Raw genomic sequence first — 23104 nt, forward strand, 5'->3', positions numbered from 1 at the left:
ATGCTCATTTAGTCTTTATATCTAAGAAGGAAGACATTTTATAATCAAAAGAAATATAAGCTTAATGTTCCAACAGCTTACTCAAAATCATATACTTTAACAAAAAGTCCTTGCCAGGCATAGTCTCGCTTGTCTTTAATTTCAGCAACTAGTGAGGCGGAGAGGCCAGTCTCTGGTACAGAGTGAGTTCCAGGACAGCCAGGGCTACATAAAGAGATCTGTCTTGAAGAGGAAAAACAAAAAACAAAAAACAAAAAAAACTAACCTTGCAATTTTGTTAACTGTTACAGCAGTGACTATGTTTTCTTTGTATCCTACAGTAAAGCATCCTATTCAAAAGAGTTTTCTTCTGAAAGTAGTCCATGGTTTAAAATTCCCTATTATTCCTTACCCTGCTGCCCCCACCCCCTTCAGTTAAAACTTCCATTCTTCCACGCAATCAGTATTGATTAAATATTGGTAGGTACTAACCCTAAAAATGTTCCCAATAGTGTTTTTAAGTTTTAAATGCTTACCTTAGTGACTCTGGAAGTCAGGGTTTTCTTTTTTTTTTTTTTTTTCTTTTTTAGATTTATTTATTTATATGTACACCATAGCTGTCTTCAGACACACCAGAAGAGGGCATCAGATCCCATTACAGATGGTTGTGAGCCACCATGTGGTTGCTGGGAATTGAACTCAGGACCTCTGGAAGAGCAGTCAGTGCTCTTAACCACTGAGCCATCTCTCCAGCCCCAGGGTTTCCTATTTTGATGTATATTCTTAGCCTAGCCTGGTCCGTGGTAAGTACTCACACTTGTTTTAAAAATCTAGTACAGTTCTAGAAGTCAAGATTTTACTTTGAAAGTAGCCTGTTTTGCTCTCACCTGTGTTCCCAGTGACTCAGGAAGCTTCTTCATTTGCTTAGTTTTCAGCAACCACACCTTGTTAAGTTAGAGATTGTCAGCAATACTTTGAAAATACATTGTAAGAAAAATCATGTTTATTCAGCAAGGTAATTTTAATAATATAAGGTATAGTTTAGAGATTTGTAGTGAGTGGGTGGGTTATATACACACATTATTCTTCCCATGTGTAAGTTTGAATTTGTCCATAATAAAAAAAATAAAAAATATGTGTGGTAAGTCTGAATTGGCTTTGGTTAATTTAAAACTTTGAATTTGTAAACTAAAATCTATACACTAAGCTAGAAAACATAGTGTTAGTGTTAGCTGATGGATTTCCTCAGATCCACTATAGCATCTTTTGTGTGATTTACCGTCAAATGGAAATGGGTACTCTTTTGAGACAGCTGTGTGTGACCTTTACAGCTGTTAGGATTGTAGTCTATGAATTTTATAGCATCACTAACAGCCTGCAGCTTAATTGCTGAGTGCTGATCTGGACTTTCTCTTTCTACTACCCTGTGTATTTGTGATTTCTGGCCCCTCACTTCTCTCCAGACAGTTTGACCTCATAATTTCTATGAAATAGCATCTCTTTTTGTATTTGCTTGTCTTTTCCCATTTCTTTCTTTGTTCTTCCTCTTCCTCCTCTTTCTCCTCCTCCTCTTCCTCTTCCTCTTTTTTTTTTTTTTTTTTTTTTTTTGAGATTGTGGCTTACTATATAGCCTAGCTTGGCCTTGTGCTTGTTTATTCTTAATTAAAATTAGATTGACACCAGACAAAGTAGCTTATACCTTTTCCCAGCACTGGAGAGGCAAAGCCCACAGGATCATTGAGTTTGAGGACAGCCTAGCCTATAGAGTGAGTTCCGAGAGCCAGGCTACACAGAGAAATTCTGTCTTGGAAAAACCAAACCAATCCAAAACAACCTTACATTCAAGTCTATAGTATTTACAGTTTCTTTTCTTTTGAGACAAAATCTCACTTTTGTTTGAAAGGCTGCCTCAAAACTTGTGATGGTCTTGCCTGACCTCCCACATGTTGGGACTAGAGAGACATCTTATTTGGGGTGGGAGATGGAAGTCAGAGGACATCTTTGTGGAGCAAGTTCTCTCCTTTTTTACATGAGTTCCAGTGATTGAACTCAGATGCTGGGTTTGGCAGCAGCAAGTACCCTTATTTACTGAGCCATCTTGCCAGCCCTGGCCCCCAGGTTTTGTTTTGGGTTTTTGTTTTGTTTTTTTTTTTTGGGGGGGGGTTGTTGTTGTCGTTTGTTTTTTAAGACAGTATCTTATTCTGTAGCCCTTGCTGTCCTAAAACTCCCTATGTAGACCAGTCCAGCCTCTCCTGTCTCTGCCTCCCAGATTAAAGGCATGTGCCACTCTGGTTTCTTTTTCTTTTCTTTTTTGGGTTTTCAAGACAGGGCTATCCCTGGACTCATTTTGTTTACCAAGTTGACCTCCAGCTGCCTCTGCCTCCAAATGCTGGGATTAAAGGCTTGTGCCACCATGCCTAGCTCTCTAGTTGTTTTTTTGTTTTGTTTTGTTTTGTTTTTAAGATTTTTTTTCATATGTGAGTGTACTCAATATAATTTTAAATTTTTATTTATATTTGTACACTCTCATAGTATACTTCAAGACACAACAGAAGAGAGCATCGGATCCCATTACAATTGGTTGTAAGTCACCATGTGGTTTTGGGGGATTGAACAATTAGTGCTATTAGCCACTGAGCCATTTCTCCAGCCTAGTTCTTTAGTTTTTAAAGAAAAGAAAACTAAAAATTTTGTCTCAAAGTTTAGTAATTAGGCAAAATAAAAAATTCTCTAGCAAACTGCAAATGTTCAAGCCTCATTCTAAGGATTAAAAGTATCAGACCCTGTTTTTCTTCCTCAGTCCTGCATAAATAACCAAACATGGTAATATACTCAGACTTGGAAAGGTGGAGGGTTCAAGGCCTGCCTTGGCTACAAAAGACTTTGTCTTAAGACAAAAGCAGGCCTGGGGTCTGCAGAGTTCAAGAGGACATTGGATCCCCGAGATCTAGAGCTACAAAGAGTTATGAGCTACCATGTAGGTGCTGAGAATTGAACCTATGTCCTCTGTAAGAGCAACAAGTGCTTTTTAACTTCTGAGCCCTTCATTAAGGCTTGATATATTCCAGTCAGGGTTCTTCTAGACCACTGGTTCTCAACCTTCTGAAAGCTGCTACCCTTTAAATGAGATCCTCATGTTAAGGGGACCCCCAACCATAAAATTATTTTTATTGCTACTTCATAACTAATTTTGTTACTGTTATGAATTGTAATGTAAATATCTGATGTTCAGGATATTTGGTATTGGACCTCTGTGAAAGTATTGTTCAATCACCAAAGGGTCATGACCACAGGTTGAGAACCAGTTTTCTAGACAGTAGTTACCCAATCCATTTTTCAAAATCTCTGCTTATAAAGAATTTATCATTAAAGTTTACTTATGTTTTTCCCTCAGAATTTCAGTTTTTTCATTATTAAATAACACATTTTAATATAATGTAGCAAAAGACAAGTCCAGTTTAACTTTCTTCTTTGTGAATTCTTTTGTCAATTAACTATCTAGAGCTGTATAAATAAAAATGAATATTTCAAGAGTTTTGGATTCCATTTTTATAACTTCAATTTTAACTGTGGTGTAGCTGAACGTTGTCCTTGAACTCTGATCTTTCTGCCTCTGCCTTCCAAATGATGGGATTACAGAAGTATTCTACACCATACTGATTTTTACAACTATCTGAAAGCTTAGCTTTCCACTTCAAAACTCCATATTGCTCAGGATAAAGTTGCTTGCCTCACACATCCTAGCTTCAGTTGTGGCACATTGAGTTGAATGAGCTCTGTCCTGACAGAGCTGTCATGCTGTCACTAGTAGTATTGGTGCCCTTCAGTCACATCTAGCATGTTAAGTGATAGTCATTTAGAAAAGCTACAGAAAAATTACAAGAAAGGTGCACTGAAAACTAGCTGTCTTTCCTGTGAATTACCAGTCAATTCCCATTTAGCCAGCTGTGCACTATTTGTGTTTCCACATGGGTTTTTGTTAGGTTGGTTGGCTTTTACATTTTTAGATTGCATTCATTTATATATTTGTGTGCATCACTTGCTATGTGTTGGGGCAGGTTTGAAAGCACACTGAGTTGGGTCTGTTCATCCTGTGGGTCCCAGGAATCAAACTCGGGTGGTCAGACTTCATGTCAAGGGCCATAACTCACTGAGCTATCTTGCCGGCTCAGGTTTGTTTTTTGAGATAGTTCTTTGTATGGCTCAGGCTGGGTTTGAAGTTCTAGAATTATGGGCATTTGCTGCCATAGTCAGCCAACCATGTTCTTCTCTTCTCTTCTCTTCTCTTCTCTTCTCTTCTCTTCTCTTCTCTTCTCTTCTCTTCTCTTCTCTTTTCTCCCCCTCTCTCCTTCTCTCTCTCTCTCCCTCTCTCCCTCCCTCTCTCCCTCCCTCTCTCTCCTTCCATCTTTCCTTCCTTTCCTTTTTAACAAAAGTCTTTGTGTTATGTTTGTGTTAGTTAAACTGGTGACACTTAAGTCTCAAATACTGTATAAGAACAAGAACATTCTCTTAGGTAACCATAATATGCTTTCACCTTGAGGTTACATTCATGCATAATGAATGTGTGTGCATATGCATGTAGTATATATTGGCGACACTCAAAAGCAGAGTTTCCACTAGTGCCTACTTTTCCAGCTTGGTTATATCTTCAGCTACAGATACAATGTTACCTAATATAGTGGGTTTTTGGTTTTTTTTTTTTTTTTTTTTTTTTTTTCTTTTCTTTTCTCTTTTTCAGAGCTGGGGACCGAACCCAGGGCCTTGCGCTGAGCTAAATCCCCAACCCCTTGTTTTTTTTTTTAAACCAAACTTCCAAAGAATACTCTGTGTGTGTGTGTGTGTGTGTGTGTGTGTGTGTGTGTGTGTGTGTGTGTGTGTGTAGGTGGGTGGGTGGTTGGTAGGTAGGTAGGTGGATGGTTGGTAGGGTTCCCCCACAAAAGTTCATGCCCCAGAAGCTTGGACCCTTGTATGATTGTGTTAGATTATTGACCTTTATGAAATGAGTCCTACATATGTGTGTGTAACTCCAGCATTTCAGAGGTGGAAGTAGGAAGATTAGGAATTCCAGACTAGTCTGAACTATAGCAAAACCTTTTCAAAACATCAAAAGAAGTAAGTCCTAGTTAAAGGCTCTTAAGTCATAGGAACACTATCTTGGGAAAAGATTAGTAGACTTAGTTGTTACCAGCAAAACCAACCCAGGTCCAACATGTGACGCAGCTAAGGAGTCTCAAAAATGCCAGTGTCATGTTTGAACTTTCCAGCCATCATAGGCCAAACCAACCTGTGAGTGTTACCCAATCTCACGTATTTTGTTACAACAGCAGAACAGACCAAAGATAACCATTTTCATCTCACTGACATGAGTATTTAACTTTTTCTACACCCGACTTGACTTTACAATTCCGTTCAAGATTGGTGTATGCTTCCAAAAGGGTTACAGTAAATGCCAATATGGTATTTGGAGGGTGTGGAGCCAGGCCTGGTGGTACAGTCTGTGCTCTTGGCTACTCTGGAAAGTGGGGTTTGCAAATTCAAGGCCTGCCTCTACAACTTAACAAGACCCCATCTCACATATTAGTGAAAATGGTTTTAAAAGGCTGGAGATGGAAGGCCCTAGGTTCAGTTCTCATAGATATATGACAAGGAATCTTGGCTTGTAACTGCTCCAGTACAAAGTTTTGTCAGGATACTAAGTACAAGTCACAAGGAAAACAAAACTTGAATAGTGTAATCATATGAGAAATTTATCTAAAGGTGTATTGAAATCAGGTGTAAGGCCACCCCCCTTTTAATCCCACCACTTGGAAGCAGAGACAAATGGATCTCATATGAGTTTGAGGCCAGCTCGAGTACCAGGACAGCTAGGGCTATGTAGAGAGACCCTGTCTAACACACACATAGTAAAAATAAATATACATATATACGCATATACAGCCTTCTGCAGGAAGAGTGTGGAACTTTGCTTAGGAAATATTTTGGAAAGAGACAACTTTTAGCCAACATTCAGAATCAAATGATAGTCTGCCTCATCCCATCTCTGGAAGGATACTGCCATCATATCTTCCGCTGGGGTCAGGTACCTCAGCCCTGCTCCTGTGGTTGCTATAGGCTTCCCATTGTTACTTGCCACCAGGTATGCTTTCTTCGGGCCTAGTTTCTTTCTCGGTTCAGGGTCTCACTAAGTAGCCCAGCCTGACCTTTTCTCACTGTTCTCCTGCCTCAGCCTCATTAGTGCTAGGATTGCAGATCTGTGCTGTTACACTGACTTAAGGAAACATTTGTTAAGTAAAAATAAGAAAAGATATAAGCTGTAAATTTTATTAAAGGCCAGGATGGTAGGGCATGCCTGTAAGTTAACACACAGAAGGCTGAAGCAGGAGAATTAATGGCAGCTTGAGAACACTGTGGTCCACATTACCATAACCCTATCTTTAAAAAAAAAAAACCAAACATTTTAAAGTACAAAGAGCTTCTTACTGCTTCACTCCAGCACTGGAAGAATCTGCAGATTTTACATTTGTTCGTACTTTCTGTTGAGAGCTAGTATGTATTCAGCTAATAGACTTGAAACAGCAAACAGCATTGTTTATAAAAATTTGAGGGCAACTTTAGCAACTAACTTATGGAGATAATTGGTTCAGTCCTCAAGCCGTTTGCATGAGGAAGATTTGCTGTTTGATTTCATTGCTCTCCTTGTCCCCATATTTGAGACAGTGTTTCTTTATGTGTTCCAGACTGGCTTTGAACACCCCAGCCTCACAGGGGCTGAGAGTACAGGCATGTGCCAATGCATCTGGCTGCCTGCCTCCTCCCTCTCCCTTTCTCTCTCTTCCTCTCGTCCTCCTCTCTGAAGCAAGATCTTGTGTATCGCAGACTGACCTCAGATTGTATAGACAAGGAATTGCAGATCTTTTGGCAAAGAGTGGCCCCTCAGTCCCTGAGGCTTGTTACCTCAACTGTTCTGAACTCCTGCTCAATAGTGAAGCGCTTTCCCCTTGTAGGTCTCACTTTGGGGTAGTTGGCCCCAGGATGACAAAATTGCCGTTAGCTATGTCTCCTTCCAAGTCCACCTTTTCTACACACTCCTTAGTGTTGCTTCTCAGTGCTTCTCCCTTGCTCTCTTCCTCCAGCATCCTCATGGTCTCAGTGGCTCTGTCCTGAACACTAGAACGAAAAGAAACCATGTTTACGTTTTGTAAGCATGTAGAGGTACTTGTTTTATTTTGAGTCAAAGATATATCTATAGCTGCTCCCAAAATTTTTCTTTCAATAAGCAGAATTCAACAAAAGAATTTTCACCCTTGAGACAGGAGCTCCCTCTATAACCCTAACTGGCCTAGAGCTCAGCATGTGGACTAGACTGGCCTTGAACCTGTGCAGTTGGGATTACAGGTGTGATGCACCATGCTTAGCAAAAAATAAATCTAAAATGGTAAATGTTTCCCTCTGTTCCAGATACGTCGGTAACCTTTCTCGAGATGTGACAGAAGCTCTCATCCTCCAGCTCTTTAGCCAGATCGGACCTTGTAAAAACTGCAAAATGATTATGGATGTAAGGGTATTTCACTCAGTCACTGTTCTTCCTTCCTTAACATACTAATAAAGGTGTTGTAACTGCAGAACTTCTTCATTAATGTCTATTCATAGGGGTCGGAGTGAATTTGTAATTAACCTGTTTAGTAGACAACCAAGTTTCTTTTGCTAAGTGAATGGCGTGTGTGTGTGTGTGTGTGTGTGTGTGTGTGTGTGTGTGTAAGTTCTATTGAGGTATCAGAATTGTTTTACATGTAGTGTTAATCAGCTGAATGACCTATAAGTTCAGTTATTAGATTGGGAATTGTGGTAGACTTACAATGAAAAAATATATAACAAACAATATTTTTAGCTTCATTTTTAAAGGTTTTCTTGGATGTCTGTCAGACCTTAACGTTTAGAAAACTTAATCATATGGCTGATGTTAACTGCGAATAATATCTAGTTTTTAGAACAAAGTTGATTGTATGTTAGCAGGTATGTGGAGGCCAGACGTCAACATTGGTGGTTCCTTATGTATACGTAGTAGACAGGGTTTTATACTGTAATCCAGGATGACTAGGAATGCTGTATAAGCTGTGGTCTTCCTGACTTAGCTTCTCAGTGCTAATATTGCAATAGGCCACCACAGCCTGGCAATTTATTTATTTTTGAGATGTGGTCTATGAATTTAATTCAGACTGTCCTGAAACTTGAAATGTTCTTCCGCTTGAGTGATAGAATGATAGATGTGCTATCGCCCCACAGAATCTCAGTTATTCTAGAATAAGAGAGTGTTGACTGAATGTCATGCTTATCTCTACGCTCTGAAATTGTGAATTAGTTTCCTTTAATAATTCTTAAAAAGCCTTAGAATGAATTACAAGAATTATAAAGTCATTTTTGTTCTGTACTAGTAAGTCCAGATTATTAGATTGTTTTCTGCTTTAATTTTTCATAAAATATCTTGAAGCCAGGTGTCATAGTATATGCCTGTCATCTCAGAACTCAGTAGCAGGGAACGGGATCACTGTTGGAGGCCGCTCTAATCTACATAGTAAGTTCTAGATCAGCTAAGGCCCCATAGAAAACTGTCAATGAATACATAAACAAACATCTTGCTTTAAGCTAAAGGTTTCCTCAGTGATTGGGCGCTTCCTTAGCATACACAGGGCCTGCATTGTGGGCTCCAATACTAGGGGAGAAAAATCCACTTTTTGTTTATTGTATCTCAATCACCAGCAGAAAAGAAGGGTGTTTTTTGTCTTTTGAGAAGAGTCTTACTCCAGGCTTTAGACTTAACCAAGATGTCAGCATTTCTGGTACTGGGATTACAGATAGAGGTTTTTTTGTTGTTTTTTCTTACATTTAAATTTTTTTTTTTTTCCAGAGCTGGGGACCAAACCCAGGGCCTTGCGCTTGCTAGGCAAACGCTCTACCAATGAGCTAAATCCCCAACCCCACATTTAAATTTTTTTATTTCATGAGTATTTTGCATGCCTTTGTGGTGTCAGATCCCCTTAAATTAGAATTTATGGATGCTTCTGAGCCACTGTGTAAGTGCTGGGGAGCAAACATTGGTCCTCTACAAGAGCAACAAGTAGACTTCACCTCTGAGCCAACTCTCTAGCTCCCAAGGAAGACATTTTAAAATGTTTCTCAATAGGCAAAGAATTGTACCATAAGTTCACATTCCAAAACCTATTGTAAATATTATCAGAATCTGTTAGTGTCCAGAGCCTAGTTTAAGAACTGTCTGGGGCCGGAAAGATGGCTCAGTGGTTAAGAGCACTGACTGCTATTCCTGAGGTCCTGAGTTCAAATCCCAGCAACCACATGGTGGCTCACAACCATCTGTAGTGAGATCTGATGCCCTCTTCTGGTGTGTCTGAGGACAGCTACATTGTACTCACATAAATAGAATAATAAATCTTTAAAAAGCTTTATGCTGTTTGGAAAAGATTAGTTAAGATTTTCTATTGTTCCCCAAATTTTTTTTTAATTTATTTTATGTATGTGAGTACACTGTCAGACACACCAGAAGAGGGCATTGAATCCCATCACGGATGGTTGTGAGCCACCATGTGGTTGCTGGGAATTGAACTCAGGACCTCTGGAAGAGCAATCAGTGCTCTTAACCACTGAGCCATCTCTCCAGCCCTCTGTTCCTCAAATTAGAAGCAGTAAGATGTCAAAGTTTGTAGCAATAAAAAGTAATATACGGGGTGGGTGAGCGCCTTATGGTACAGCATTATGTAGTGGCTCTGAGCCTCGGGGTCTGATCCAGAGCACTGCAAGAGGAAACAAAAAGGAAGCTATGGATTAATCATACTTGGTATATCCTGTTTTTAGTTTTTGGCTTTTTGTTTGTTTTTCAAGACAGGTTTTTTCTTTGTAGCCTTGGCTATCATGAAACTCACTCTGTAGACCAGGCTGACCTCAAACTTGGAGATCTGTCTGCCTCTGCCTCCTGAGTGCTGGGATCAAAGGCCTGTGCTACCATCACCTGACTCTGGCATTTACTTTTTTTTTAAAGATTTATTTATTTTATGTGAATACACTGTCCCTGTCTTCAGGCATACCAGAAGAGGGCATCGGATCCTTTTACAGATGGTTGGGAGCCACCATGTGGTTGCTGGGAATTGAACTCAGGACCTTGGGAAGAGAAGTCAGTGCTCTTAACCACTGAGCCATCTCTCCAGCCCAGGCATTTACTTTTTTAATCTGAAAATGTACTTATGGAATGAGCAAGCCCTTCTCTATGCTTTGCTAACTATAGAAATTTATATGGTTCAGGGAAAAACTAATTTTTTTTCTTTTCTTTTTCTCGGAGCTGGGGACCAAACCCAGGGCCTTGCGCTTGCTAGGCAAGCGCTCTACCACTGAGCTAAATCCCCAACCCTGAAAAACTATTTTAAATGGAAGAATAAAGGTCAAAATTGACTTTGGAATTTCTTCTCCAGCAGACGGCAGGAAATGACCCGTACTGTTTCGTGGAGTTCCATGAGCATCGCCACGCAGCTGCAGCCCTGGCTGCTATGAATGGGCGGAAGATAATGGGTAAGGTAAGCTGTCAGAATTCTAGAAGGTGACTCACACTGGAAAAACATTTTCCCTCTCATCTTCCCGCTTCTGCCTCCCAGGTTGGACTACAAGTGTATGCTACCACACCCAATTTTATGCAGTGTGTGGGGTGAAACAGCACTCTACAACAGAGCTACATACCCAGGTCTTGGAATAGAAAGTTTTAAATTGGATTTTACCTTGTTTCTGTTTTAGAATCATTATATGCTCTTTGTGGCAAAGGGTCAGCTGTTTGTCTTTGTATTAAAAAGGTAAAATGGGGCTGGAGAAATGGTTTGGCATTAAGAACATTGGCTATTCCAGAGGACCTGGGTTTGAACCTTGCACCTGCATGGTAGCTCACAATTACCTGTAACATCAGTCATATGGGATCTAATGTTTTCTTCTTGCCTTTGAGGATACTGCACACATGATGTACAAATGTACATGTAGGCAAAACACCCATACATAAATAAATAAAAATTTAAATTAAAAAAATGGATCTCAGAGTTGGGGATTTAGCTCAGTGGTAGAGCGCTTGCCTAGCAAGCACAAGCACAAGCAAGCCCTGGGTTCGGTCCCCAGCTCCGGAAAAAGAAGAAAAAAAAAATGGATCTCAGCATAGTGGCACATTCGTTGGTTTTGATTCTTTGTGAATTTCATATCATGCACCCCAATCCACTTACCACCTCATCCCTTCATACAACCTTCCTCCCAAAGAAAACAAAACCTCAAAACAAAACAAAAAGAAGAAACTTGCTATGAAAGCTATAGTGTGCCACACAGTATACTCTTCTACCCAAACAGCTTTACTTGCAAACATTCATCACAATGAGTCATTGGTGTGGTTCCAGGACTCTGGCTTCTGCTACACCATCAACACTGGAGCCTCACTGGGACTCCTCTTGGATATCCTGTGGTTGAAGATCCTGCAGCTTTGGTTTTACAGAACCAGCCCCTTCATGTCCTCCAGTAGTTCATAGATGGCATAGATGTTGGGAGTGGCGCTTATCTGAGCCTGGTAGTAGCTTTGTTGTTCAGCCTGCTGGCTCTCCTTCACCAGGGCCACCAGGGCCACCAGGGCCAGCTCTTCAGCTTGGCGTAAATGAGGGGCAGGGACAGCTCTCTCGCTTGTGGCTAAGAGTCAGGACTGGCTCCCTGCTCTTACGTGCTCAGGGCTGGCTCTCAGGGCCAGCTTGCCTTCCATGACTAGGTGAGGTATGGGGCCCAGCCTTTTTTTTTTTTTTTTGGTTCTTTTTTTTCGGAGCTGGGGACTGAACCCAGGGCTTTGCGCTTCCTAGGTAAGCACTCTACCACTGAGCTAAATCCCCAGCCCCAGGGGCCCAGCCTTTTAATCACATCTGTGAGGAAGCAGAAGAAGGCAGATTTCCATGAGTTCAAGGCCATCCAATACTATGTAGTTTAGCATCAAACAAACAAACAAACTAGGTTAAAGCCTCTAGAAACCAGAAACCTATGTTAACTCCTTTTCTCCACAGTGCTATCTATCTATGCACATGCTAAATACTAGATAGTTATGGAACTACCCAAATTTGGAAGAAACATAATAGTAATATGGAATACTAATAGAGAGGCAACCAGGGGAAATGAATGGATAATGTTAAATTGGGGCTTTAATTCAGCACTAGGGAAGCAGAGGCAGGTGGATCTCTGAGTTCCAGGCCAGCCAGGTCTACAGAGCAAGTTCTAGGATAGCTAGGGCTACATAGGAAAACTCTGTCTCAAAACAACAAAAATTGAAACCAAACAGAAAAACAAAGTGAAAGATGAGCACAGTGGTGCACACCTTTTTTAAGATTTTATTTTATTATATATGAGTACACTGTAGCTGTCTTCAGACACATCAGAAGAGGGTATCAGATCTCATTACAGATGGTTGTAAGCCACCATGTGGTTGCTGGGAATTGAACTCAGGACCTCAGGAATAGCAGTCGGTGCTCTTAACCACTGAGCCATCTCTCCAGCCCTGTGGCACACACCTTTAATGGAAGATTCGGGAGGCAGAGGCAGGTGGATCTCAGTGAGTTAGAAGCCAGTATGGTCTACAAAGTGAGTTTCACAACAGTAAGAACTGCATAATGAGGCCAGGTCTCAAAAAAATGAAAGACCAATCAGAACCAAAAAGGTGAGAAAAACTTATTTGTATATTAGCAGAAATGTGCAAAGGTTAGGATTTGTCAAATACACCTAAATTAGCTGCCCTACATACTTAGGCAAGAGAATTGCTAGCTCAGGGCTTGCCTAGGCTATAGAGCTTAGCCTGCTGACATGGCTACTCATCTTAGAATAATGTGCAGAGAGGAACAGAGCCGAGTGCTGCTCAGTGGTACATTGATTACTTGTTACCATTTGTGAGACTTTAGGGTTCATCCCCAGACTAGCCCGCTCCCCCCCAAAAAAGAAAAAGTGAAAAACATGGTGGTTATATCGAAAGCTCAGTGATTAAGAACATACACACTTGGTGCTTTCCCAGAGAATCTAGATTCCATTCCCAGTACCACATGGTAGCTCACAATCATCTAAAACGCCAGTTCCTGTTGACCCACTGCCCTTGTGGCTTCTCTACAGTGTGTATACATCTGGTAGTCAGTACAAATGTGCATAGACATAGAATAAGGTAAAACACCTGAACATAAATAAAATTTAAAAAGGAGCCGAAAGACCTGTATTTACCAGTTAGAATTTGTCAAACTAAGCCAGAAGAAGAGTGCTGAGACCGCAATGTGCACAGGTGTCCGCCCCTGCACTGGCTCTCTTTGCTGTATCACAGGGTTGATTTTGAACTTTATCTTTATGGAATTATTTTTTTTTAGGAAGTGAAAGTGAATTGGGCAACAACCCCTAGCAGTCAAAAGAAAGATACAAGCAGTAAGTACATGTGATGCCTGTGGGCGTTTGTTGTCTCATACCCCATAGTTCTATTGTAAAGCATATAACACATACATGTTTGCAGTAATATTTTGATCGTTATCCTGATATGATTTAATGTGTTTGTGTTAATAAACTTAAGAACAAATCTAATCTTTGTCATCAGGTAGTACCGTTGTCAGCACACAGCGTTCACAAGGTAATTGTATCTTCTTAAACATAAAATGAACTCTCTTGAAAGGGTATTCACTAACCACCTCAAGTTTTTTAATTTGATATTGGTTGGGGGGAGTGGGGCGGAAATATATAGTATTTTTATTTGTTTCTGGCAATATTTTTTCCTTCTTCCCAATGTTGACCAAGTGTGGCTTGTCCACGACTTTGTTGCTAGTTCAAGCTCTCTGTCCCCCTTGGTAGCAGCTGATGCCTTAGAAATACTTTCACCACCTAAAGGGCAAGATACCCTACTTCCCTGAGGTCACCTGGGCTTCATACCCAGATCTTCCAGTGCTCAAGTTGCTCCTGAAACAGTGTTTCCGGAAGAGCAACCCAGTGTGTTGCTTAAGGCCTGCAAATAGGGGTAACTTCTCTTTCCAACTCTACTTTGTCAAAGTTGATGTATGTGTCCATTGTAAAGTGTTCCTCAGCAAGTTTGGTTTTGCAAAGCTTCACGTATGGGATGGTGCTTTTTAATGGTGCTGATATAAAGTGAAGGGATTACTGTTTTCCTTCTGTTGCCTTCAGTCTTAGTTCACTTGCACATGGATTCTCATAAACTGAATGGTGTAATGTCTGGGCAACCAAAACTGTTGGCTTTTGAGAAAACTGTCAAATACTTTAACATCAAACTGTTGCAATGCAAGGTATTTCTTTGATTGTTCTTCACAAATAATGGCTAAACCAAGTATTCATGTAGCTAGTTCAGTAAGTTGCCTTACGTAAGGCAAATCTAGTTTTCATAACTGTCAGTACCACTAGTTAATTATAATTTATTAACTAGTAATAAATTACTAGTTAGAGGTAGTAATAAAATGAGTAACATTAAATAATTACTATTAGAATGATAACTAAGTCTTAAACAATTTTTTTTTGCAGAACTGAAAGTTTTTATGTTCCTAGTTTGTTTGCTAGCCCCTTGCAATGATTGCAGTGGCTGTAAATAGACAGTGACAGCCAGCTTCTGCTAGCTCTCAGTCCTTTTAGAAGACCACTGTGTTGTTAACTTTGATTTGTTATGTTTAATGTTGGTAGGATTTTATAGCAAGGATAGTATTTTATTTATACTTGATTATAAAGTCTGTGCATTATTTTAAGAATACTTTATTAGGTCAGTTGTAGTATCTCAGTTCTGAAGTTGTATTTTTCTTTTCACTCCCCTCCTTCCTTTGTAAGATCATTTCCATGTGTTTGTTGGTGACCTCAGTCCAGAAATCACAACTGAAGACATCAAAGCAGCTTTTGCACCATTTGGAAGAATTTCGTAAGTAACAAAAATAAATATAACACTTAATTAGCAGTGCTTTTTCTAATGTAATAATAACTATAACTTTGTTATGACCGTGAACCTTAATTCTAATACTTTAAATATAGCATATTCCATTGTTCAAAGATCATCCAAGAGTCTGAAAGCAAGTGTAGCCCACTAATGAGCGATGGTCTTCAGTGACCCTGCAGTGGTCAGTCAGACCGCTGTCATACACATTGCAGCCTCCTAGAGGCTGGGCTGTGGTTGAAGGACTTATCTAGGCACTTGCTTGGATGATTCCATGCATTTTATGGTAATTTAGCAGCACAAAATCTGAACAGTTTTGGTTGAAAAAACAGATGTTAAATACCACTTCCTTGGCATTTAATCCCTCTTCCCTTTTAAAAACTTAACGATAGTGTTTTGGACCATTTTGTGAAATACTCTCTTTGTTAAATTTGATAGTAGCCGTTTGTTTTAGGCCTTTGTCAGGATTTATTCAGGGTAGCATTTATCATAGAAGAACTTTAAAGGTCTGAAAAGCCTGCCCTAAGAATAACCAGCAATTTCAGTTCTTACTCAGAATCAGTTGCCGAGTTTAGGGAAAGTTTTGTAGGGTTCCTAATTCCTTTGTTATTGTGTCACTAGAACAAAAATAAAGAAGAATTCTAGCTATAGCTGGTTTGAACAAAGCAGCACAGAAAGGTGAGGAGATTGAAGTGTAGAGACCTATAGGGCTGTGGTGAGTTTTCAATTGAGAGTTGTAGTTGGCTGGTGAGAGAGTCGCCTTGAGGGTAGGACAGCTTACCAGTGGACTCTTCTGTTACATGACAGTTTTCTTTGTGAGAACTGGTTAAGGAAATAGTGAGGCTTTAATTTCTCAATTGTTTTTTATAATCTGTGTTAGGATTTCAGTAGTGGTTGGTTGCTTTCCAGTGTCTAGACTAGGCAGGTCTGACTAACTTTGCCTCTCAAGCTGTGAGAGTTCCGCTCTGAAGAATCTTGTGTGTTTTCAGTTTGGTATGGAGAATCTTGGTCAGTTTCCCCCTGTCCTCAGAGCAGTCACAGGAAGATAGAAGACTTAAGAGTTCTTTTCTGATCTGTGCTGTTGCTTTCTATGCGAGTCATTTTAGAAGGAAGTAAGCATCAACGATAATACTTCAGGGCTGACACTTCTTTTTTTTTTTTTTTTTTTGGTTCTTTTTTTCGGAGCTGGGGACCGAACCCAGGGCCTTGCGCTTCCTAGGTAAGCGCTCTACCACTGAGCTAAATCCCCAGCCCCCAGGGCTGACACTTCTGAGGCATTAAAAAGAAAACAACTTTTCTAATATTGTGAACAAATAAAGTAGCTATTTTGGTGGATTTTTAGGTTTTATTGAATTAACCTTTTCTAATGAGAATTTTAGTTTAAGATTTAGGTAAAGATTGTTTAATAATTATTGAAGGGCTAATAATGTGGTTCAGCAGATAAAGGTGTTGCTACCAAACCTGATGACCTGAGTTCAACCCCCAAACTGCATGGGTAGGAGAGAATTGACTCCTGAAAATTGTCCTCTGACCTACGCGCGCGCGCGCGCGCGCGCGCGCACACACACACACAATGTTTGAAAAAAAAATCCAGAGGTGGTAGCACACATCTTTAATCCCATAATTTTGGTGGTTCTCTTGAGTTTGAGGCCAGCCTACATACAGCCTATACAGAATGAGTTCCAGGGTAGCCAGGGCTCCACAGAAGAAATCCTGTTTCAAAAAAATTAAAAAAAAAAAAAAAATAAAAGAATATAATTCCTTAGCAATACTTTTAGAAAGAGCCTCCATCAGTAAGATTAGAACAACAGATCTTCAGAAAGTTCACAGGGGTGGAAGCTCACGCCTTTAATGCCAAGAGGTAAAAAGAAATAGGTGAAGTTAAATGACATTCAGACTGAGCAATTTCATGACTTTTTAGTTTTAAACTAGTCATTTTGTTACTATGACTACATCACATTGTTAGCCTAGGTTTTTTGGTTTTTTTTTTGTACATATATGTGTTTGTGTTTTTATGTATGTGTGAATGTATGTGTTAGACAAGAGGTTGATATCAAGCATTTTCATCCATTACTGCATACCTAATACATTGAGGCAGAGTTTTGCACTAGAACCTAGGGCTTACCAGTTCTACTAGTCTAGCCAGCTTACCCTGAGTACAGCTGCCTTTGCTTCCCAAGCATATTGACATTTATGTGGGTGCTGGAGAGCTGAGCCTGGGTCCTTTGACTTTGCATGATAGCACGTTATCTGCTGAGCCTTTCCCTAGCCCCAGCATTTAGGTTTTCTTATGGGTTCACAATTGTTAGTGTATTAATTTTTTTCTTGATAAGGCCTTTTCGTTGAGTTAATCTATGTTAGCTTATACAGGCAGTTAGATTTCCTAAATTTAACAGAACTATTTGGCAATTGGTAGCACATAACATGTTTCTACTTTTGTTTGTGTGGTTGTTTCTCGTCTTAAGGAGACAGGCTGATAGCAATGTTGAAGGGTTTCTACAATAGATATCTTTATAGGTAGTTTACACTATGCTTGATTTATAGAAGGTATAGGGTAAATGGTGGTTTATTAAATATTTAATATGAAAATAAAAATATTTTCCCTAATCGATATAGCGTAAACCCTTTCTGTTGCTTGAGTTTAGGGTCATATAGCAAATTTTGATATAGAAATAAATCAACTACCAAATTAAATGCATGTGTGCCATGTATGTAAAAGTTACTGAGAAGTGACTTATAGCTTTACCTAATCATCAGAATCTTTTATTACACTTAATAAATCACTTCTAAACTGATCTAAAATGTGCTTGTGTATACTTACAATTACATTGCATGGCTCTCTGACTTGGGTTCTTGTTGTAAACATGCCTGTTTTGTTCATGTGTCTTGGGAAAACAAGCATTGTGACATATACTAGGCTAATTTAAAGTAGATTGCCTGTGAAACACAATTTGAGTCCAGTTTTTTTGACGTATGGAGTTTGAGCTATCGTGGCTGGGTTTTTACTCAATCTCAAATAATAGGGCTCTGGTTATTTTGCAGAGTGTCTCTGAAGAATGGACAGAATTGCCCTGGCTAACTCCAAGCTACGGTTCACAGTGGATAAATGTTGGCGTGCTTTTTTACTTTCTGACTTTTTAAAACTTTGTTTCATATCTTATAGTTTCCAATCAATCTTAATATGAATGCTATTATGAAATTCAGTATAAAATTTTTCTTACATAGTTTAAAAGTAAAATGTGTTTGTGTATCCTTCAATGATTTAGCATTTCTAAAAATGTCAAATTCTCAAAACTTACCCTAGCCCAGAATGGGGGTATATATTCATCTGAGAAAATGAAGTAATTAGCTTAGGGAATATACAGCTTTTTAATGCTTTAGTTTTCAGTTTTATATTTTAATTTTTTGAATGATTATATAGCATATGGTGCCAAATAGCAAATGATAACCTGCATGGTTAAAGAAAGCCAAAGTACCTAAGACCTCTGTAGTTACTAAGTGCTTCATAGGAAATCTGCTTTCACCATGCTTAATCTATAGACGTTCATAAGACAGTTTAAAATGGAAAACTCGTTAGAATATAGATTTATATTTAAGACATTGATCTGCATGTCTATAAAATTAACCCTCATTAGCCAATAAATACGTTTAATAGAATAAAAGGTGAATTTTTATTAACGGTTTACTGTTAGTGAAGGTGAAATATAAAAATGAATTGTATTTATGCCCAGAGGACAGTTTACAAAACTCAGTTTCTGGTGGCTTCTATTTCAGAGATGCCCGTGTGGTAAAAGACATGGCTACCGGGAAGTCTAAGGGATATGGCTTTGTCTCCTTTTTCAACAAATGGGTGAGCACAATCAGAAGTGCATGTCCAGGGCCTTGGAGGAGGATGAAAGCCCTCAGGTCGTTATTACTAGTGTTTAGTTCACTAATCAGGAGAAATCAGTTTCTTTTATTCTGGCTGGTTCTTTAGTCATTTAGCACCAACACTTGCAAAATATTGATACTGTGTTTCAAACTGGGCAAAGTAAAAATGCTTATCACCAAAAAAAAAAAAAAAAAAAGCCCAAGCTGTTTTGTCAAGATACTTGACAATTTGTAATTGCTCAGTTATGCCCCAAACTGTGAGAGAGGTCTCCTGCAGCGCCTGTGTATCTTTACCCCTTTTTAGCGTTCCCCAAACCTAGTATCCAGGAAATGAGATTTAAAAGCAATGTTGCAGCTTTGGAAAGCTATTAGATATTGTGTTTCGTAAGGACTTTTTCAGTTTTTAACATCCTCAAAAAGCATCTTGTTTTCTTTATGTAAGTTGTTTGTAATATCAGCTAATTGGAGCTTCTCTGTTGTCTCTGATATGTGGAACAGGATGCAGAAAATGCCATTCAGCAGATGGGTGGCCAGTGGCTTGGTGGAAGACAAATCAGAACTAACTGGGCAACCCGAAAGCCTCCAGCTCCAAAGAGTACATATGAGTGTAGGTGCATTGGAGACGAGACGCAAATGTGGAATGTGGAGAGAAAATACACTAGATTTTAAATGTTAGAGCTGTTCCCGGAGACTTATTGCAGAAATAGATGAGAAGCAGATCAAGACCACTCTTGAAAATGTACTTAGTTTTCATTTTTGTGATTTTAAATAATTATCTTTAATGTCAAGTCTCCTGTTATATAGAGCATCTGGGGTAATGTTTATGCATTTGGGGGTGGGGGCTTAATCCTAAAGTAAACTGTAATGTGCTTTATAGGTATTTTGACTGAGGAAAACTGCCATTATAGTAGTGTAGCTAATGAGCTAATCTTTCCAAATATGAGTAATGATTTGAAGAAAGAAAACGTTCTCTTTCCCCAGCAAACACCAAACAGCTGTCATACGATGAGGTTGTGAGTCAGTCTAGTCCCGGCAACTGTACCGTGTACTGTGGAGGAGTGACGTCAGGACTGACAGGTACGCCAGTTTGCCAGTCAGTGTGGCACCTTAGAACTCGCTTAAACTGAAAAGCTTCATGTTTGTAGGTTTTAATAGTGTGAAGTCTTTTTTATGCTCTTTGTTTTCTAACAGAACAACTAATGCGTCAGACTTTTTCTCCATTTGGACAAATAATGGAAATCCGAGTCTTTCCAGATAAAGGGTACTCATTCATTCGGTAAGGTAGTCTCTTTCAAAGCTTTTTTATTTCTTCTGAAATAATTTTGAACATTTAATATAGTGGGGTGTTTTAAAGGATTTGTCTTGATCACCAGCTTGAGAACTAGCTTAGGAGTATACACCTGGAAAATACTAAAACCTGAGAGAGAGAAATGTCTTTAGCAGACAGCCGTGTACTCATCCTTACTATTCACGTTTTATTGACAGGACCTTATGCTACCCAGGCTGGCCTTGGAACTCACAAAGCTCTACCTGCCTCTGCCTTCCAAGTGCTGTGTTTAAAAGCTACTTACTGGTACATTTTTATAACTCCCTCTTTCCAGCACAATACCAACAAAACATACCCACCATTAAGACACATGTCCTATGCCAGGCCTGGGGGTACAGATCTGTAATCGCAGTACTTGAGAGACTGATGATCAGAAGTTCGTGATCATCCTTGGCTTCATTCGAGAGTTCAAGGTTAGCTTGGACTACAGGAAACCCTGTCTTTTTATAAAAAAGGAAGAAAGAAAAATCTCCAATCTCCACAGCTGTAAGGTCTTTAAAAAAATTTAGCAAGGGAAATATGCCACTTTTTTGGTAGGTAGACTGGAATTGTTTTAGAATCCTCATTTCTTCCATGTTTGCTTTGCTTTTTTTCTCCCAAAATGGTCCACTTCATTTTTCTTGATTCTAAAAATTGTGTTCACAAATACTTAAAAGAGAATTTATATTGATAACTCTTAATATTGTCTCTAATAGGTTCAGTTCCCATGAAAGTGCGGCACATGCAATTGTTTCTGTTAACGGTACTACCATTGAAGGGCATGTGGTGAAATGTTACTGGGGCAAAGAGACTCTTGACATGATAAACCCCGTGCAGCAGGTGAGAGGCTCCGTGACCGTGGGACGGAATTACTGGGCCAGTAATGAGGTCGCTTCGAAATGAAGCTTATTGCTAATCCTTGTTAACAAGTTTCTAGCTCACTCCCTAGTCTGTAAGGGCTCTTCCTGCATGTGTTATAGTTCAGGAGTGCTGTGTCATGGCTTGCAGAGGTGACATGATGAGGTAACCGCCTCAGTTGACCCATGCTCACATAGTGGATTTAAAATGCTCCACCAAACCTAACAGGGTATTAAGTCTTTTCTTAATACTTCATAGATATCTTCACATTGATTGGAAAACTCACAAGCATGCTTGACCCAGCTGAACAAAAAATAGCTATAAATATTTGTAGGCTTTAGTATTGTTGCTTCTTTTCTCTAGGCAACTTTAATGGTCCAAACTCAACCCCACAGAGACTTCTATGAGGGTGTTGTAAATGGAGCAGAGAGGTGCCAGTAAGAAACCCACCACACATGTAGAGTTCTCATATTTCTAGTGTAAAGGAAACAATCATAAACAGTTATGAGCAGCAAGTCCAGTCTTTATCATGAGTTTTGCCTGAGCCTTTCAGACTGCACCACATAGTTACAGTAGCATGATGGCACTTTTCTCAGTGGTCCTTCTCTGTGTGATGCTGGGCACTCTTTCTACCATTGAGCTATGTTTCCCAGACCAGCCTACTATTTCAGTTGTGGTAATGGCCCTGTGCTTTGGCTGTGTGGTATATTAAGACTGTATATACAAAGAACTTCAAATAATACTAAATTATCTGTTGTAATTTTAATTGATAGCAAAATCAAATTGGATATCCACCAGCATATGGCCAGTGGGGCCAGTGGTATGGAAATGCACAACAGATTGGCCAGTATGTACCTAATGGTTGGCAAGTACCTGCCTATGGAATGTATGGCCAGCCATGGAGCCAGCAGGGATTCAAGTAAGCACATTTGCTCTTTGCCTTTCTTAACCTTGGAAAACATTAGAAAGAAACTTGTGAGTATTGAATGAATCACGTAGCCCAGCGTTAAGCATAATGATAGCCATGAAGAACTTTCCCTAAGGTTTACCTCTGGCCTCCACATCTTCTGCTGTGCTTGTACATCTCCCCTGACACACACACATGCAAACAAAATAAGGTATTTTGCCTTGAAATGTAACCACAACAGTACAGATTTTGGTAAGTGTTTAATAATAAATTAAATTTTTTAAAATTACATTTAATTTTCTGTGTGGCACATGCACACCATTGCATATTCATAATGGCAAGGGAAAAACTTATGGGGGTTCTTTCCTTCGTCTTGTGAGTTCTGAGGATCAAGCTTAGGTTGTTGGGCTTAGTGGCAACCTTGACCCAGTGAACCTTCTTACCCAGTCCCTATTTTTGTTTTCTGAGCCAGATGAAGCCCATGCTGGCCTTGAACTTGATATAAAACTGAAGATGACCTCGAACTCTTTTTTTTTTTTTACCTTGAACCCTTAATCCTCCTGTTTCTACGTCCCAATTATAGGGATTCAATACCACATCAAACTTAAATCAACTTTCTAGTGAAGGGTACTTATAGTTTCTTTTCACATGACCACAGCTGCTTATCTTGAATACACAAGTGTTTAAAAGATGTGTTTTTTTGTCTGTGAGTTTCTTGCCTACATATATGTTTATCACCCTGGTGCCTTGCAGTGGTCAGGAGGGGACATCAAATCCCTTGGATCTGGAGTTAGAGATGGTTGTGAGCCACCATGTGGTTACTGAGAATTGAATGTGGTCTTCTAGAGCAACAAGTACCCTTAACCCCTGAACCAGTTCTTGTAGCCCCTGAATATACATTGTTCACCCATGGAGAAAGACTCTCCCTCCATGTGGGTTGTAGCTGTCTAAAGATGCCCCTTTCTCTCTGTGTCCTCCTCTGCCGAAGAATTTGACCTCTGAGATGAAGGCTGCCCAAGGAGCTTTCCTCCTCCAAACCTGTGGTCCCTCACTTGTGCCATGTCATTGTTGCATAGCCTTCATCTATGTGCAGTGTTACTTGTGTGCCCACTGACCAGGTTCCAGTTTATGAAGGGCATTTGGGCAGCAAGTTTGGGTCCTCATTCCCAAGATCACCAGTGACATTTGTCAAAATTGATCGTGTGATAATGTAGAACTCCAGCTT

At 39.6% G+C, this 23104-nt stretch overlaps 1 protein-coding gene across 26 annotated transcripts in view; it reads left to right on the top strand.

The window, feature by feature from the left end:
* Positions 1–23104, top strand: part of Tia1 (TIA1 cytotoxic granule-associated RNA binding protein) — a 30411-nt gene that overhangs the window by 2489 nt on the left and 4818 nt on the right. For 3 of the 26 annotated variants that reach the window (XR_015685569.1, XR_015685567.1, XR_015685570.1), the window contains exons 2-13: positions 7438–7534; positions 10461–10559; positions 13392–13446; positions 13613–13645; positions 14839–14926; positions 17981–18046; positions 18713–18788; positions 19307–19415; positions 19790–19885; positions 20000–20084; positions 20831–20954; positions 21746–21891. Coding sequence is in view for 14 of the 26 variants with exons in the window: in NM_001443678.1 (NP_001430607.1) it covers positions 7438–7534; positions 10458–10559; positions 13392–13446; positions 13613–13645; positions 14839–14926; positions 18713–18788; positions 19307–19415; positions 19790–19885; positions 20000–20084; positions 20831–20954; positions 21746–21891 (1011 nt within the window). In the remaining 12 variants the exon portion in view is untranslated. 26 annotated transcript variants of the gene reach the window in all.

The sequence above is a fragment of the Rattus norvegicus genome, chromosome 4 (genome assembly GCF_021556685.1).
Source record: "Rattus norvegicus strain SHRSP/BbbUtx chromosome 4, alternate assembly SHRSP_T2T, whole genome shotgun sequence".
NCBI lineage: Eukaryota > Metazoa > Chordata > Mammalia > Rodentia > Muridae > Rattus > Rattus norvegicus.